General features: G+C 46.4%; 1 protein-coding gene across 18 annotated transcripts in view; it reads right to left on the bottom strand.

The window, feature by feature from the left end:
* Window positions 1-16,825, bottom strand: part of map2k5 (mitogen-activated protein kinase kinase 5) — a 426,928-nt gene that overhangs the window by 212,217 nt on the left and 197,886 nt on the right. For all 18 annotated transcript variants that reach the window (XR_011933854.1, XM_072470457.1, XM_072470459.1 and 15 more), the window contains one exon: window positions 14,287-14,326. Coding sequence is in view for 17 of the 18 variants with exons in the window: in XM_072470457.1 (XP_072326558.1) it covers window positions 14,287-14,326 (40 nt within the window). In the remaining variant the exon portion in view is untranslated. The remainder of the gene's footprint in view (window positions 1-14,286; window positions 14,327-16,825) is intronic.

Genomic DNA, 16,825 nt, shown 5'->3' with positions numbered 1-16,825 from the left:
GGAAGTCCCTCTTCTATATTTCTAATCTACTCCCCTAGTGGTAGTTGGACCCAGTTGCTAATATTCGCACCTCCAGATCAAAAGGTTATGGGTTCAAGCCATGCATCTGTTTACAAAATATAACCTAGGATCATACACCAGTGAAGAACAGATATTTCAATATTTCACAATAAATGTTGACGTTCCCAAGATACTATTCAAATAGTTCTCCTCGTCAAGATTTTCACTCAACTAATACCTCTAAAAAGGGACAGACTGGGATGCTGCTGATGCCGAATTCTGCTGTATTTGCTACACAGTCACTGCAGGCCAGTAAACCTCCAAACTATTAATTTTGTGATAGGTTTCAATGTCCTAAGCAAAGGGAGGTATTATTAAAAGGTTTATTATTAAGTTACTCAGTACTTTCTACTATATTTCTACAGCTGTGGTAGCTTTCTGGCACTTGAACTATGTGGTCGCTGTTTAGGTGAGAGCTTAGATAAAAACAACAGGCTATCTGAAGGAAACACTGCTAATCCTGAATCAGTCTTTAATTGTGCGCAAGAATCATTGCATCAAGACCAGGAGCAGATACTGAACCCGGTTTCTCTGCTTTCAAATTACTGAGGCCAAGTAATTGCTACCCCAGCTAAGGTCAGCTAACCATATGAAGCAAATCTGAATTATTTTGATCTGTATGATCTAGTGGATGTCATCCCTGCCCAAAAGACCAATGAGAGGCCCTGGAGTGGCAATCTTGAGGTCCTGGGTAAGAATGATATCACAGTTCTTTGCTTGAAGATGACTTATCAATTATATGAGACACTCTGTCAACGTTTACATTGTTAGCCAATGGAAGGACACAACAGGAGAATAACTTCAGATCTGGAATTCAATGCATGTTGAATTAGATGACTGGAATAAACTATTTACTTTTGCCCTTGAAGTTTAGAACCGTGGTCGATCTCCCCAGGGAGGGTTAGGTTAACTAATTGCATCGAGGCATCTATACAACATACAATTTATATACAGACAGAATTGACACAAAAATATTCTTTAAATGTTATATGACAATACTTTGCATCATATAAAAATGTTCGAAATATACAATTCAGTTGAATGATCACAACTGAAACAGCATGTGGTAGATCCAGGCAGCAATAGTGCTGCACTTTACCCACAGCAATTTAAAAAAATTAATGTTGAAGAAAGCAAGATACAGCCCCATATTTTGCGCTCAGTGGCAAAGTGATGTTGCTTGTCGCTGACCTTGAAGACAGCTGTCCACAAAGAGCTAGCAATCTATGTGGCATCCATTTCACCCTTCCTGTTAGTACTTTGATTCTGGCATCAGCTCAAGGGGATCTCTGGTGTTCAGCAATAGTGATGTCACCAAGCAGGCTAAGTAGTTAATCACATTTACGAACTCTCACAGACAGCAAACCAGGCAGTTTAAAAAAAATCACCGATTAGCCTTCAATCTTTACAGGCAATGAAATAAAGATAATATGTGGGGTTAAGAAGCAGAAATATAATAAACAAGCTTTAAATTAAAAAAAAAAAATCTATGGAATTATTATCATAATTAACATGACATTGTAGATTTTCAGGGTCAAAGATGTTGTTCAGCACTAATTTTAAACTCAATACTGTTAAATGTGCTCTCATCAGTTGGCAGTTCCTTTCTCTCTGGTCTTTCAGAAATCGTTCAACAGGCATACTGTTCCTGGTTTGAAATCAGTAATCATTGCCCCAGTTGCTAACAAGTCGTGGACAGCTGAGCAGAATGATTACCGACCACTTATATCAATAATCATGAAGTGTTTCAAGTGTATTGTGTCAAAGTGTCTTTTAGATCCTCTTGTTTCGTATATTGATCAGTTGATCTGAAACATATGTTTGGGGGGGGGGGTCAAATCCTACTACGTTAGCTGGTGGAATTTAAATTTAATTAACAAAATCTGGAATTGAAAGCATGAGACTGATCGTTGTAAAAACCATCTGCTTCACTAATGTCCTTTAGGGGAGGATATCTGCCATCCATTCCTAGTCTGGTCTACATGTGATTTCAGATCTACAGCAATGTGATTTACTCTGAATTGGCCTAGCAAGCCACTCAGTTCGAGGCCAATAGGGATGGGCAACAAATGGTGGCCTTGCCAGTGATTGCCACATCCTACGAAAGAATAAAAAAGTTACAGTTTGTCGAACAATCTCATAAGTCAATGTACGATGCTGTTCTGACCTTTGTCCATCTGCTTCAAAACACACGGATAGTTGAAGCAATTCTGCTTGTGCTACCTTTGTTGATCTCTTTTTAGCTTTTAATACCATGCAGCCATTCAAGTTTATTGAAAAATTGAAACATCCTGATCTTAATTCCTACTCTCCCACTTTGGTTCAGTGAGTTCCTTCACAATAGGACCCAACAGGTTAGTCTTTGAGATTTACTTGTAGCCCATGCTAATGAGTAACGGATCTCCTTGGGGTTGTGTACTTTCACCTTTGTTTTTTTATCCTCCATATAAATTACTGTCATTCGGAGTACAACAACAACAATGATCCTGAAGCAAGCTGGTGATACGGTACTTGTGGGTCTCACCAATAATAACAAAGTAAACTACAGGAACACAGTGGAGAAGTTTGCAACATGGTGTGAAAACAATTCCCTTAAACTAAATGAAAACACGACAAAAGAGCTAGTTATTGATTTTAGGAAAAGGCCAGTTAGTGATATTATTCCTGTGGAGATTCATAAAGGTGGATATTGAAATAATTACTAACTACAAGTATCTGGATATCAAAGTGGATGATAAGTTGAATTGGCGGCAACCGTGTACAGATGGGGGTGGCTAAGGGACATACAGAGTTATACTATCTCAGAAAATTAAAATCCTTTTGTGTAGATCCTACAATCAAGAAACTCTTTCATACGGCTGTAGTTGAGAATGCCATCCTTTTTGAATGTTTCACTTGGCATCGTTGTTTTAGAAAAGCAGATTATTCATGGGTTCAGGAACAGGCAGGAAGGATATATGATTAATTTTGTCGAAATCTGCTCTTGAAGAATTTTGATGGAAGTAAAGAGTGTCATGAACAATGAGAATCACCCCCTGTCACAGTTTAATTGTTGGATGCATTCAGGGAGAAGGCTACAGTCCCTCAGATGCAGGACAAATCAATTCCTGAACTAGTTTGTGCCCTTCTAAAGAAGAACTTTGAACAGGATTTTGATGTACGGATGAGAATATACAATCAGAGCAGGACTCACTGATTACTTTGATGCATTGGAATAGATTTTAATACATATTAAAATAAAGTTAGATGTTTGTGAAAGAATGATTTTCTTTTATTATTCGTTCATGTGTTTTTTAACGAATGAACGCAGCCAAAACAAATTTCCATATGAATAATAATAAAGTGAATTAAATTGAACTAAAAACCCTATTACATTTCATTTAACGAGGAGTAAATATTTCAAGCTTTTTACAGCATAAAAAATGGAAGTTCACATCAATTCAAGTTATTTCTAAAGATTTCAATCTGCAGTACTTTATAACAGTGCACCTTGTGGAGGAACCGGGAATAACTGACAGCAACTTTTGCAATTCTGCATTTAACTGTGCATTTGCAGATTTCAGAGGCTGTTGTCAATTTCACAATTGCACTGATGGTGAATGCTGACAGTTTCCCAGTCACTACAACTGCAAAATCCAGGCCATAGCTTGGGAAAGTGAAGAATTCGGAAGAGTCGAAAGCATGGTAAAAGAAAAAAGGTCCTCAGGAAACTCTTTGACAGCAAGAGAGAGTAAGAGTTAAAAAGAGAAGGAATTCTGGAGGACAGGGACACAGCGACTAAAGCATCAGCTGCAATGATGGAGCAAATGGGGACACGAGAAGCAGGCTGATATGAGAGGTGGTTACGTGGAGAGATCATGAAGGTTGAGAAACAAGGCTATGGGAGGGGATTTAAAGATGTGCATAAGAATCTTTAAAAAATCAATCCTCTGGGACATGGGAAGCCAGAGGTTTAGCAAGGATTGGAATTGACGATGAAAAGACAAACTGGAATATTCTGTGTGTGTTGCAGTTTATGATGCCAGAGAGGAGACATTAAAACAGAAATTAAAGCTTGAATCAGAAAATGTACTTTGGTTACCCAGGACAACCAGCACATTATCAGTTAACATGACACACAAAAGCCTTCTTTTTTTTATATGGTGGGGGAACATATTTGAGATCATGTGGAAACCCATTTTTTACCTTGCTGTAGGGTGATTTATAAAAAGCAGCTTCAAATTGACTTGTAACTGTAATATCCTGCTGCCAAGGAAAATTTAAAACCACATACTTGTGAATCAATAGTCATTCACCAACAAAATTCAACTCAGGGTCTCCCGGTGAAAAAAAAATGGAATAATTCACCGCCACACATCCCAGTGTCCCTCAATTAATAGGAATAGCATTTAAGGCTGAGACTGGAGTACCTGAGTAAATTTGCTCAGATCACCAATACACCTCCAGGACAAACAAGGATGAGTTGTCAAGTTAAATACAAGCAGTCAACTGACTGAATTATAATTTACTCTTTGTGCTCAACTTAAATTAGTGCAAGGCTATTAAAATATACAGTACAAATAAGGCAATTCATCACTGGCTGACATGGATGACTTCGTCTATTTGCAGGAGCAGCACACGTTCCACTTAAGGGAAGGAGTGCAGAATCACAGGTCAAATTAAGCTACTATTCCTGTTTAATTTACTTATATAATCCCTAGCTGACACAATTGTCTTTATATGTACTTTTGCAGCATGAGATGCATGATTACTTTATAAATGATTAATCAAATTAAGCATTTGAATGCTGCGTTGTGCCCAACAGTAGACAAGGTTACGAGAAAAGTAAGTACTACCTGCCTTTCTTTGTATATACATAAAAAGCAAAACCACAACAAATTTGGGAAGACTTCAATTTACTCATTGCTCTTAAAGAAGAAAATCACAACCAAAACATTAATATAATTTGGGATTAAACTGCAATTGACTAATTATTACTTTTCCCCTTTTTATATCACATCCTGATTAAATCTGTACATATACACATTTTAAACATCGTGTCTATTTTTAAAAATTTAAATGGAGAAATTTCTATACCTACAGCTGGGAGGCACAATAATTCCCGTTTTGGAGGGGCTAGGTTATTTGGATAGATTTTTAGTGTTTTAAACATTGGCATTAATATCTGTGTTCAGATTTATGGGCATCACGGTAGCACAGTGGTTAGCACTATTGCTTGACAGCACCAGGGACCCGGGTTCGATTCCCGGCTTGGGTCACTGTCTGTGCAGAGTCTGCACATTCTCCCTGTGCCTGCATGGGTTTCCTCTGGGTGCTCCGGTTTCCTCCCACAAGTCCTGAAAGACGTGCTTGTTAGGTGAATTGGACATTCTGAATTCTCCCTCTGTGTACCTGAACAGGTGCCGGAGTATGGCGACTAGGGGATTTTCACAGTAACTTCATTGCAATGTTTTTTTTTAAAATAAAAAATTTAGAGTACCCAATTCATTTTTTCCAATTAAGGGGCAATTTAGAATAGCCAATCCACCTACCCTGCACATCTTTGGGTTGTGGGGGCGAAACCCACGCAAACATGGGGAGAATGTGCAAACTTCACACGGACAGTGACCCAGAGCCGGGATCAATCCTGGGACCTCGGCGCCGTGAAGCAGCAGTGCTAATCACTGCATCACCGTGCTGCCCCTACTTAATTGCAATGTTAATGTCAGCTACTTGAGACACTAATAACGATTATTATTTTTTACACTGATTTTTATTAAAGTGGAGTTATGATTTTGATGAAATTGCAGGATAAAGGTATTAGTAAACGTATACCTCAACTTGTGACTTAAATAAAATTCTAAGTCCTGTTTTCATGAGGCTAAGCATGTTGAAAATAGGCAGCCTTTTTTGCCTGAAGTCTAGTTTTCCAGAAAATGTAAACAAAACTGAAGTCCACCGAAAAAATAAATGTATTTCCCATTTCTGTTCTTTAATAAACTGTAAATGAAAAAAACTTGCATTCATACTAGATGTAAACTTACATTTATGCTACCTCAGGGCATCCCAAGTTACTTCATAGCCAACAAAATACTTTTGAAGTGAAGTCATTGCTGCACTGTAACCAGTCTGGATGAGTGCAGCTCCAACAAAACTCAAGAAGCTTGACACCATCCAGGACAAAGCAGCCCACTTGACTGCTCCTCCTTCTACAAACATTCAAACCTCCACCACCGACAAACAGTAGCAGCCCTGTGTACCATCTACAAGATGTACTGCAATAACTTGCCACGGTTCCTTTGACAGCACCATCCAAACCCATGACCACTACCATCTAGAAGGATAAGAGCAGCAGATACTTGGGAACCCCATCACCTGGAGGTTCCCCTCCAAGTCACTCGCCACCCTGACTCGGAAATATATCACCGTTCCTTCACTGTCCCTGGGGCAACATTCTGGAGCTCTGAGGGTGTACCTACACCTGAAGGACTGCAGCAATTCAAGAAGGCAACCCAGCACCACCTTGTCGAAGGGCAACTAGGGATGGGCAATAAATGCTGGCCTATCCCAGCATCCCGTAAATTAATTTTTAAAAACCAACAAGGTCCCTTAAACAGCAAATCAAATAAATCTGTTTTGGCGGTGTTGATCGAAGGGCACGAGGGAACTATGCTGTTCTTCTTTAAAGAGTGCCACTGGATTGTTTACATACACCCGAGAAGGTTGCCTTAGCTATGCACAAGTTTTAAATCCATTACAAGATGATATTATCCAACTGTCTGCTTAAGGCAAGTTACGGATTCCTGATTTTACTGAGAATTTCTCAGTACAATCCTTGTGCATCAGGACATTCATGTTGCGACTTCCGGTTGCGGCTATGCAGAGCTAAGTCGCACGTTCGGCAGCTCCCGCTTGGAACAGACTTTTGGGCTCTTTTCAGGGCCCCCAAACGGCATTTTGCGACATTTGCCGGTGTGGGAAGAAGACTCCAACATTCCCCCGACAGTGTATGGCTTGGACCAGGAGCGGGGCGACTAAAAAAAGTGGTGGTGAAGCCAAAGAAAGTGCGAGGGAAGAAGAGCAAGATGGCGGCGGGCAGGGACCAGGCAGCGTGGATGCAGTGGGCGCAGGAGCAGCAGGAGGTTATCCAGCGCTGCTTCAGGGAGCTCAAAGCGGACCTGCTGGAGCTGATGAAGGCTTCTATTGATAAGCTGCTGGAGACCAAGACGGCCCAGGGGGTGGCGATCCACGAGGTTCGACAAAAGATCTCAGATAACGAGGACGAGATCTTAGGACTTGCGGAAAAGGAGGAGGCGCACGAGGCGCTCCACAAGAAATGGCAGGAACAGTTCGAGGAGATGGAGAATCAGTCGAGGCGGAAAAATCTGCGGATCCTGGGTCTCCCGGAGGGCTGGAGGGGTCAGTCGTGGGGGCCTATGTGGTCACCATGTTAAACTCGTTGATGGGAGCGGGGTCCTTCCAGGGGCCCCTGGAGCTGGAAGGGGCCCATAGAGTGCTGGCGAGGAGGCCCAAGGCAAACGAGCCGCCGCAAGCGGTGTTGGTGCGGTTTCATCGGTTCGCTGATCGGGAGTGCGTACTCAGGTGGGCCAAGAAAGAGAGGAGCAACAGGTGGGAGAACGCGGAGGTTCGAGTATATCAGGACTGGAGTGCGGAGGTGGCGAAGAGGAGGGCCGGGTACAACCGGGCAAAGGCGGTGCTGCACAGGAAGGGGGTGAAGTTTGGCATGCTGCAGCCGGCGCGTCTGTGGGTCATCTACAAGGACCGGAACCATTATTTTGAGTCCCCGGAGGAGGCGTGGGCCTTTGTTCAGGCCGAGAAGCAGGACACAAACTGAGGGTCGGGATGGGGGGGTCGGATGTGGGGATGGTCGGGGATTACTGTTGTTGTGTTACATTTTGAGGGGTTTTTTTTTGTTCTTGTTCAGTTTTGGTTCGGTGTGGGTGGTTAGGGTAGGTTGGGCACTGTTTTGGTTGGGTCTGTCGGGTGGGCTCTTGGAGGGGGGCAAGCGGAGTAGGGGGTGGATGGCGGATAGGGGGGATGGGGCCCCGCGGGGGATTGTGAGGCCCGAGTCGGGGGTGAGGGGATTGGGCCTGTAAAAGGAGCTGCGACAGAGGAGGCAGGGCCGGGCAGGTGGAAAGCGCGGGCTTTTTTCCACGCTGAAGGCTGGAGGGGGCGGGGAAGCGCGGGTTTTTTCCCACGCTTGGGATGGAAGGGGAGGCGGAGAGCCTGCTGGTGGGTAATGGAGGGGGCGGGAAAGACTCACAATGGGGGGAGTCGAAGGAGAAGCGGGAGCGGCCGGGATCAACAGGAGTCAGCTGACTTGCGGCAGTGCAATGGGGGGAGCAATGCAGCGAGGAGGGATCCTAGCTGGGGTGTTTTTTTGGGGGGGCGGGGGGGCCAGGTTGCCGCTGGTATGTTCAAGGGGGAGCTGGAGCGAGTAGAGGGTGTTGGGACGGGGGTCTGCCGCCGTGGGGAACGGGCCGGGCGTGGGCGCGTGCCTGGCCGAGGAGGGGTTATGGCTAGTCGGCGGGGGAGGGGGGCGGGTAGCCCCCTGATCCGGCTGATTACCTGGAACGTAAGGGGGCTGAACGGGCCGGTTAAGCGGGCCCGGGTGTTCGCACACCTGAAGGGGCTGGAGGCGAATGTGGTCATGCTCCAGGAGACACACCTGAAGGTGGCAGACCAGGTAAGAATGAGGAAGGGGTGGGTAGGCCAGGTGTTTCATTCGGGGCTGGATGCCACAAATCGGGGGGTGGTGATCTTGGTGGGAAAGAGGATGTCGTTCGAGGCGTCGAACATTGTGACAGACAATGGCGGCAGGTACGTAATGGTAAGTGGTAAGCTGCAAGGGGAAAGGGTGGTGCTGGTCAACGTGTACGTCCCGAACTGGGAAGATGCGGGTTTTATGCGGCGCATGTTGGGTCGGATCCCGGACTTGGAAGTGGGGGGCCTGATAATGGGGGGGGGACTTTAACACTGTGTTGGATCCGGCACTGGATCGCTCCAGGTCTAGGACGGGTAGGAGGCCGGCGGTGGTTAAAGTGCTGAGGGGGTTTATGGACCAGATGGGAGGTGGACCCTTGGAGATTTGCAAGGCCAGGGGCTAGGGAATTTTCATTCTTCTCGCACGTTCATAAGGCCTATTCCCGGATCAACTTTTTTGTTATGAGCAGGGCGCTGATTGCGGAAGTAGGGGATACCGAGTACTCGGCGATAGCCATTTCGGATCACGCCCCGCATTGGGTAGACCTCGAGCTGTGGGAGGAGAGGGACCAGCACCCGTTGTGGCGCTTGGAGGTGGGCTGTTGGCGGATGAGGAGGTGAGCGAGCGGGTCCGAAGAAGCATGGAGAGATACCTGAAGGCCAACGATAACGGGGAGGTCCGAGTGGGGATGGTCTGGGAGGCGCTAAAGGAGGTGTTTAGGGGAGAGCTGATCTCCATTAGGGCCCACAAGGAGAGGAGAGAGCAGAGGGAGAGGCTTGTGGGGGAGATGGTGATGGTAGACAGCAGGTTTGCGGAGGTGACGGAGGTGGGACAGTTGAGGGAGAGGCGTAGCCTCCAGGCCGAATTCGACCTGTTGACCACCAGGAAGGGGAAGCGCAGTGGAGGAAGGCCCAGGGGGCGATTTATGAATATGGGGAAAAGGCAAGTCGGATGCTGGTGCATCAGCTTCGGAAGCGGGACGCAGCTAGGCAGATCGGGGGAGTTAAGGATAGGGGAGGGAGTGTGGTGCGGAGTGGGGTTGGCATCAATGGGGTCTTCAGAGGCTTTTATGAGGAACTGTATCGGTCCGAGCCACCACTGGAGGGAGGGAGGGATGGGCCGCTTTCTGTACCAACTGAAGTTCCCGAAGCTGGAGGAGGGACTGGTGGCGGGATTAGGGGCCCCGATTGGGTTGGAGGAACTGGCCAAAAGGATAGGGGGCATGCAGGCGGGGAAGGCACTGTGGCCGGAAGGTTTCCCGGTCTAATTTTACAAAAAATATGTGGACCTGTTGGGCCCGTTGCTGGTTAGGACCTTCAATGAGGCAAGGAAGGGGGGGGCGTTGCCCCCGACGATGTACCGGGCACTGATCTCCTTGATCCTGAAGCGGGACAAGGATCCCCTGCTGTGTGGGTCTTACAGGCCGATTTCATTGTTAAATGTAGATGCCAAGGTGCTGGCGAAGGTCTTAGCCACGAGAATTGAGGATTGTGTGCCGCAGGTCATCCACGAAGACCAGATGGGGTTCGTGAAGGGGAGGCAGTTGAACGCGAATGTGCGGAGGCTCCTGAACGTTATTATGATGCTGGCGAGGGAGGGGGAGGCGGAGATAGTGGTGGCGATGGACGCTGAGAAGGCCTTTGATAGGGTAGAGTGGGGGTACTTGTGGGAGGTGCTGAAGAGGTTTGGGTTTGGGGAGGGGTTCAGGTGGGTTAGGCTGACGAGGTCCCGATGGCGGGTGTGGCCACGAACAAGAGGAGGTCTGAGTACTTTCGGTTGCACCGAGGGACGAGGCAGGGGTGTCCCTTGTCCCCCCTGCTCTTCGCGCTGGCGATTGAACCCCTGGCTATGGCACTGAGGGAGTCGAGGAACTGGAGGGGGCTGGTGCGGGGTGGGGAGGAGCATAGGGTGTCGCTCTATGCGGACGACTTGCTGTTATATGTGGCGGACCCGGTGGGGGGAATGCCGGAGGTAATGAGGATCCTCAGGGAGTTCGGGGATTTCTCAGGGTACAAGCTCAACATGGGGAAAAGCGAGTTGTTTGTGGTTCACCCAGGGGACTAGGAGAGGGGGATTGGTGAGCTCCCACTAAAAAGGGCGGAGAGGAGCTTCAGGTATTTTGGGGTCCAGGTGGCCAGGAGCTGGGTGCCCCTGCATAGACTTAATTTCACGAGGCTGGTGGAGCAAATGGAGGAGGAGTTTAAGAGGTGGGACGCGTTGCCGCTGTCCCTGGCGGGTAGGGTGCAGTCAGTCAAGGTGACGGTGCTCCCAAGGATTTTGTTCCTATTCCAGTGCCTCCCCATTCTTATCCCGAAGGCCTTCTTTAGGCAGGTCAACAGGGGCTTAACGGGGTTTGTGTGGGCGCAAGGGACTCCGAGGCTGAGAAGGGTGTTCCTGGAGCGGAGTAGGGATGGGGGGGCTGCCGCTGCCCAACCTCTGTGGCTACTACTGGGCCGCCAATGCGGCGATGGTGTGCAAGTGGGTGATGGAGGGGGAGGGGGCGGCATGGAAGAGGCAGGAGATGGCATCTTGTGAGGGTACGAGTCTGGAGGCGCTGGCAACGGCGCCGCGGCGCTCCCTCCAATGAGGTATACCACGAGCCCGATGGTGGCGGCTGCCCTCAAAATTTGGGGGCAATGGAGGCGGCACAGGGGGGGGGAAGTGGGAGCCTCGGTATGGACCCTGACATGGGGTAACCATCGGTTTGTCCCAGGGAGAATAGATGGGAGGGTTTTTGGGGTGGCACAGGGCAGGGATAAGAAGGTTGGGGGACCTGTTTGTGGATGGGAAGTTCGCGAGCCTGGGTGAGCTGGAGGAGAAGTACGGGCTGCCCCTGGGAAACGCCTAAAGGTATCTACAGGTAAGGGCGTTTGCCAGGCGGCAAGTGGTGGAATTCCCGCTGCTACCGCCACGCACGGTACAGGACAGGGTGCTCTCGGGGGCGTGGGTTGGAGAGGGGAAGATCTCGGCAACATACCAGGTGATGCAGGAGGAGGAGGAGGCCTCGGTGGAAGTGCTGAAAGGTAAGTGGGAAGAGGAGTTGGGAGAGGAGATCGAGGAAGGGACGTGGGCAGATACCTTAGGGAGGGTGAACTCTTCATCTTCGTGCACGAGGCTCAGCCTCATACAGTTTAAGGTGCTGCACAGGGCACACATGACCGGGACAAGGATGAGCCGTTTTTTGGGGGGTGAGGACAGGTGTGTTAGGTGCTCAGGGAGCCCAGCAAACCACACCCATATGTTCTGGGCATGCCCAGCGCTGGAGGAATTTTGGAAGAGCGTAGCGAGGACGGTGTCGAGGGTGGTAGGATCCAGGGCCAAACCGGGCTAGGGGTTCGCAATATTTGGGGTTGCAGAGGAGCCGGGAGTGCAGGAGGCGAAAGAGGCCGGTATTCTGGCTTTTGCGTCCCTGGTAGCCCGGCGAAGGATTCTTCTTCAGTGGAAGGATGCGAGGCCCCCAAGCGTGGAATCCTGGATCAACGAAATGGCGGGGTTTATTAAATTGGAGAGGGTGAAATTCGCCTTAAGGGGTGCAAGGGTTCTTCAGGCGGTGGCAACCGTTCTTGGACTTCCTGGCAGAACGGTAGACAATGGTCAGCAGCAGCAACCCGAGGGGGGTTGGGGGTTCTATTTTATTTTTGTTCCGTCTATACTGGGGATCTGAGGGGGTGTATATATTTGCTATGTTCGCTATGTGTTTCAGCGGGTGTTAATATATTATTTATGTATAGGGGGTGGGGGGCACTGGGTTGTTTTGTTTTGTATTTAATTCTATTGGGTTCCCTTTTACATTTTGTTGTTGATATTTTGTGAAAACTTTAATAAAACATTTTTTTTTAAAAAAGGACATTCATGTTGCCATGCCATGTTGCATTCTTTATATTTTGTTGGAAATGAACAGTAATTCATGAGGGGAAAAAACACATGCATCTCGAGTATCAAGCAGTCTTTCATCTGCTCTGATTCAAGCATGCCGATTGCGAATGTTCACAGGCTAGGACTAATTATTCAAAAGGACATTTATGTCATTGCTAATGTGGAGAGATTAAGAAAAGCACTCAATTTCAGAGGCCTACTATCTCCAAGATATTTTTCTAGATTGCAGCTTTCGTCAACAATTAGATTTTGTCTTAGTGTGGTGCACTTTTAAATAATCAGCTCTGACCCTTTTTCCTGTTCTCCTTTCAATAGTCTAATCAAGGTTAAGGGCAGAGACTGATGTTATTCAGTCAGCTATGTAATACAGGTATGAAAGATGTCTGCTTATTTTGAGTCATAGTTGATCAATTCTCATACAGAAATTATCAAACAAGAAATCATTTCATTGTCAGAATTTTTCATTTATTTGTACGGCGTGTCTAATCATGGAAAAATATGATGTGTGAACAATATATCAGAGAACAGCCTTAAGGAGAAATGTCTTAAAATTATAATGCAGGACAAAACTTTCTTTAAAAGACATTATTATTTTTTAAAAATAAATTTAGAGTACCCAATTCATTTTTCCAATTAAAGGGCAATTTAGTGTGGCCAATCGACCTACCCTGCACATGTTTGGGTTGTGGGGGCGAAACCCACGCAAACACGGGGAGAATGTGCAAACTCCACACGGACAGTGACCCAGAGCCGGGAGCAAACCTGGTACCTCGGCGTCGTGAGGCAGCAATGCTAACCACTGCGCCACCGTGCTGCCCTCTTTAAAAGACATTATGTCCAGTAGATCTTCCCCTGTGGGTCAATGGCAATATGATCTTTGTAAATGAAGCTTGAATGAATTAGGTAGAATACATCTTTCAAATTTGTGACCTACTACATAATTTATAATTGATGTACATAACTTCCATTTAACTGCACATAAAGGATGCTGTTCCTGTAAGAGCAAGAATGATTAGAGATCTGAAACCTTGTATTTATATTCTAAAATATTGCTTGTAGTATTAGCCCTTTTAAAAAAATAAATCTGTATCTTGCGAGCCCAATTCACAGTGACAATTCACAATGTTAATGACATTGGGGAAATAAGCATAAAGGTAGCAGGTCCCCTTCCAAGAAATAAGTTGGATTTTAAAGAATTCTGGCAGCTTTCTTTGTCATTTTTCCTGGTGGTAGCCTACAAATACATAGATTTATTGAATGCAACAACTTCCCATGATGGACATCCAATTCAAAACCGGAGACAAATACCATAAACACTTCATTTTATCATACTGTATTACCCAAAAGTATCTACAATGTTGAGCTGGTAGGGATTTATTTTTTGCCTGGCATGGCACTAAACCACACAGACCATAAGTAACCAGGTTTAATCCCCAAATAATACTAAGCTGGTTGATCTCATGGGATGGCAATTGGCCTCTGTGCTGTTTGCTCTGGGGGAGTGGAACAAAGTAATCTGGAATGCATAAAAGGTAAAAACTGCCTGAACGGTGCAATGTGCATAATACCAACAAAAAGAGCATTTCAAACATTTAACAGTAGCATACATGGTTTAACAACTGAAAAAAATAAAGGATTTTTCTTACCTTGACTGCTAATATCTTTCCACTTGGAACATGGTAAGCTCTGTGTGGAATTAATGTAGTCAGTGAGTAACCCAAATACCAAAGCAATGCAGGAGAAACAAGTTACAAACGTCAAGGGATACCTGTTATTCACATTCTGGCACATATTGCTGTGTGAACTTTGTGTTGCCCACAAATCATAGATCATAGAATTTACTGTGCAGAAGGAGGCTAATCGGCCCATTGAGTCTGCACCAGCTCTTGGAAAGAGCACCCTACTTAAGCCCTCGCCTCCACCTTATCCCCACAATCCAGTAACCCCACCTAACCTTTGGACACTAAGGGGCAATTTAGCAAGGCCAATCCACCTAACCTGCACAGCTTTGGACTGAGGGACGAAACCAGAGCACCCGGAGGAAACCCACGCAGACACGGGGAGAACGTGAAGACTCTGCACAGACAGTGACCCAAGCCGGGAATCGAACCTGGGGGCCTGGTGCTGTGAAGAAACTGTGCTAACCATTGTGCTACTGTGTTACCCGCGTTTAGCTCAATAAAATGAGCAATCATTCTCATTTTCTTTGTACAACCCTCTATAGTCGCGCAGCAGCAAAGGTGGCAGCCAAGCAACTGCATATCTTTCTGTGGCTCTTTACCCCCTAATTGGCGGTTTTGGTGATATTGGAGAGCAGAACTTACTGGTACCCTAATGTCACATTTATGTCCCATTCATAGCTATTTTGACGGGACAAAATGTTGCAAGCCAGCAGTCTAACAACTATCGAGAGAACTTGGGAACAGTCACAAGTGGAGGCTGGGACTCCATGGGCTGTACGTGGTACTGAACGTTGACCATTATGAATCTCCCAATGTCATGTTAATTAACTGCTGTTGCTAGACCTCTGGCAGTTCTCCCACTGCCGCTGGGTCAGCTCCCTCAGGCGAAAGTCAGAGAAAAATGGCTCCACACTTGCTGCAACATTGTCTGTTGATGGTCCCAGCAGAGGGTGTCAGGTGTCCCGAAAGACGTGCTGTTAGGTGAATTGGACATTCTGAATTGTCCCTCAGTGTACCCGAATAGGCACCGGAGTGTGGCGACTAAGGGATTTCCACAGTAACTTCATTGTAGTGTTCATAGAATTTAGTGCAGAAGGATGCCATTCGGCCCATCGAGTCTGCACCAGCTCTTGGAAAGAGCACCCTACCTAAGGTCAACACCTCCACCCTATCCCCATAACCCAGTAACCCCACCCAACATTAAGGGCAATTTTGGACACTAAAGGCAATTTAGCACGGCCAATCCACCTAACCTGCACATCTTCGGACTGTGGGAGGAAACCGGAGCACCCGGAGGAAACCCACGCACACACGGGGTGGATGTGCAGACTCCGCACAGACAGTGACCCAAGCCGGAATCGAACCTGGGACCCTGGAGCTGTGAAGCAATTGTGCTATCCACAATGCTACCGTGCTGCCCACGGTAGTGTTAATGTGTTAATGTAAGCCTACTTGTAACAATAATAAAGATTATGATGGAGGAGAGAATATCGTCTTTTTTTAAATTTCCTAACTTGCCCAAAACAATTAACTGATTGCATCAGACAAGGCAAATTGTTCCTCCATGAAAGTGCCCATCTCAGTAACACTTAACACCAAGGACATACTTCGGTAGACAGCTTTATAAACTGACGCATTAAAAATTGGAAATCAATGTTACTTTTGTCTAATTTGTATACATTAGCTGAAATATGAGCATAAGTATTCAACAGGTGCAATTTAATGGAAAAAAAAGAGTCTCGTTTTGGGTGCGTTTAGCTGGGCATTTCCCAGCACTTGCAGCCCCGAGAATGACCCTGCTATTAAACAGGCCTCGGCAAGGAAAGCCCCACCAAGGACTCATTTCCTGCACTAACAAGCTCAGCTTGCCCCCCCCCACCCTCCCAAACCTCATAAGGGCAGGGCATTCTCCCTCTCCTTTGAAGGAGAGCTGATTGGTGGTGATTTAACCTGAGGGCCACCACACCTCAGGTGAGGGACAAGGTTGAGAAGGTGGGCCTTTGTGAATAACCTCAGCCGGCACGGGAATTGAACCTGCACTGCTGGCCTCACTCTGCTTCATGAACCAGCTGTCAAGCCAAGTGAGCTAAAGCGGCCCCCGACACATATAGTTGGTGAAAATGTGAAATTACATAAAAAATTGGGAAATAGATCAATATGAACAATAGCAGAATTGGTACTTTATACAGCCTCTTAAAGCTCAGTATTGTCATGACTAAAGAAATGTTACATAACAGGCACATAAATAATTGAAAAAAGCAGCAAGAATAGGTGAAAGAACTGGGTGATGCAATGCATATTTACAGTTGATTCTGCAGATGGAACCGAGGGGAAGGAAGATAAAGATTGAGTATCCAATTACTTCTTACATATTGCAGCATTCAAGCTAAATTTCACAAAAACCTGTTAGGCTCATTGCTGGGTAAAAGTCAACCCAGTTAAAGACAAATGATGAAATTTAAGGTGAGGGATGAGTATGGTAAAGAATATAGTACTTTCTATT

Source organism: Scyliorhinus torazame, chromosome 12 (assembly GCF_047496885.1).
Source record: "Scyliorhinus torazame isolate Kashiwa2021f chromosome 12, sScyTor2.1, whole genome shotgun sequence".
In the NCBI taxonomy this organism is placed as follows: Eukaryota; Metazoa; Chordata; class Chondrichthyes; order Carcharhiniformes; family Scyliorhinidae; genus Scyliorhinus; species Scyliorhinus torazame.
The sequence above is the reverse complement of the archived record's forward strand: the minus strand, read 5'-3'. Positions and strand labels throughout refer to the sequence as shown.